Below are 1,132 nucleotides of genomic sequence, written 5' to 3' on the forward strand. Positions count from 1 at the left end.
AAAAGGTGGCTGTCCTGACACATTCTCTGGGAAGGATTCCCCTTAGACATCCCCCTTCAGCCAGCTGTTGCTGGCCACCTGCTCCACGCTGGGCCGGGAGCATGGTAAGAACTGCAGCAGCTGGACAATGAGGGCCTGGCAGGGCTCTGGCAGCACGGACACCCCCCTCAGGTGCAGGACCCCATCCTTCTGATGCTGGATCACGTTGCAGAGGCAGCCGTGGAAGGGCAAGCAGCCAGTCACCATGGCAAAAAGGACCACCCCCAGGCTCCAGACGTCCAACTTCTTGGCATCATGGGCGTAATGCAGCCACATCTCCGGGGCCACGTAGGCTTCTGTTCCGCAGAAGGTGGTGCTCAGTTCTGGGTAGCTGCTCATTTCCTTGCTGAAGCTAAAGTCAGCAATCTTGGCCCGGCGGCCATCAGCGCTGAGCAGTATGTTCTCACACTTGAGGTCACGATGCACGATGTTGCGGTCGTGGAGGTAGTGCACGGCTCCCACAATCTGCACAAAGATGTCCCGGGCGTCGGGGATGCAGGGCAGCTTGCCCAGCTGCTGCAGCCGCTGCTGCAGGTTGATGGCTGCCGCCTCCATCACAATGTAGACCGTACTGTTGGTCAGCTCAAAGATCTCAAAGATGAGCACGATGTTGGGATGATCGAGCTCACGCAGGATGGAGAGCTCCCGGGGCAGAAACTTCTGCACGAATTCTGGGGAGGCCCTTCGCTTGTCCACCCTCTTGATAGCTAGGGGGACCGTGTAGTTGGTGGAGGTGGCCGCCCTCACCATGGAGAACGTACCCTCTCCTAAGGTCTCACCCAGCGTGAAGCCCAGCTTGTGGAGTAGCTTCTTGTCTGCATCAGAGTTTGGCATTTTAGCTGGTCCGGATGGGATAAAAGTGTGTCCGCAGTCAGCCTTCACAAACCTGCAGTGGTTCCACGGGTGCCTGTGGGGCTGAGGGTCCACCCAGGCATCGTGATGAAGTGTGGCAGTGTCTCACTGTGACTGTGATGTCAACGTGATCCGACGGGTCTGCACTGTTCTTGGGTGTCCCAGCTTGTCATGGACACACACTGGGAGAACTTCCAGCTCTGAATATTTTCATTTTTTACCTGTTTCTGCTCTTGAGTTG

The 1,132-nt window shown here is 57.1% G+C and overlaps 1 protein-coding gene across 1 annotated transcript; it reads right to left on the minus strand.

The window, feature by feature from the left end:
- Positions 1-20: 20 nt before the first annotated feature.
- LOC100543476 (testis-specific serine/threonine-protein kinase 6-like) lies at positions 21-1,096 on the minus strand. Its single transcript, XM_003208461.3, has one exon. It carries the CDS (start codon positions 871-873, stop codon positions 43-45), a length of 831 nt encoding a protein of 276 aa, XP_003208509.2. The 5' UTR covers positions 874-1,096; the 3' UTR covers positions 21-42.
- Between the last annotated feature and the right edge of the window lie 36 nt (positions 1,097-1,132).

Source organism: Meleagris gallopavo, chromosome 9, assembly GCF_000146605.3.
Source record: "Meleagris gallopavo isolate NT-WF06-2002-E0010 breed Aviagen turkey brand Nicholas breeding stock chromosome 9, Turkey_5.1, whole genome shotgun sequence".
In the NCBI taxonomy this organism is placed as follows: Eukaryota; Metazoa; Chordata; class Aves; order Galliformes; family Phasianidae; genus Meleagris; species Meleagris gallopavo.

What these genes read in the sequence shown, in the direction of transcription:
- LOC100543476 (XM_003208461.3), bottom strand. Translation starts at nt 873, where the DNA reads ATGCCAAACTCTGATGCAGACAAGAAGCTACTCCACAAGCTGGGCTTC.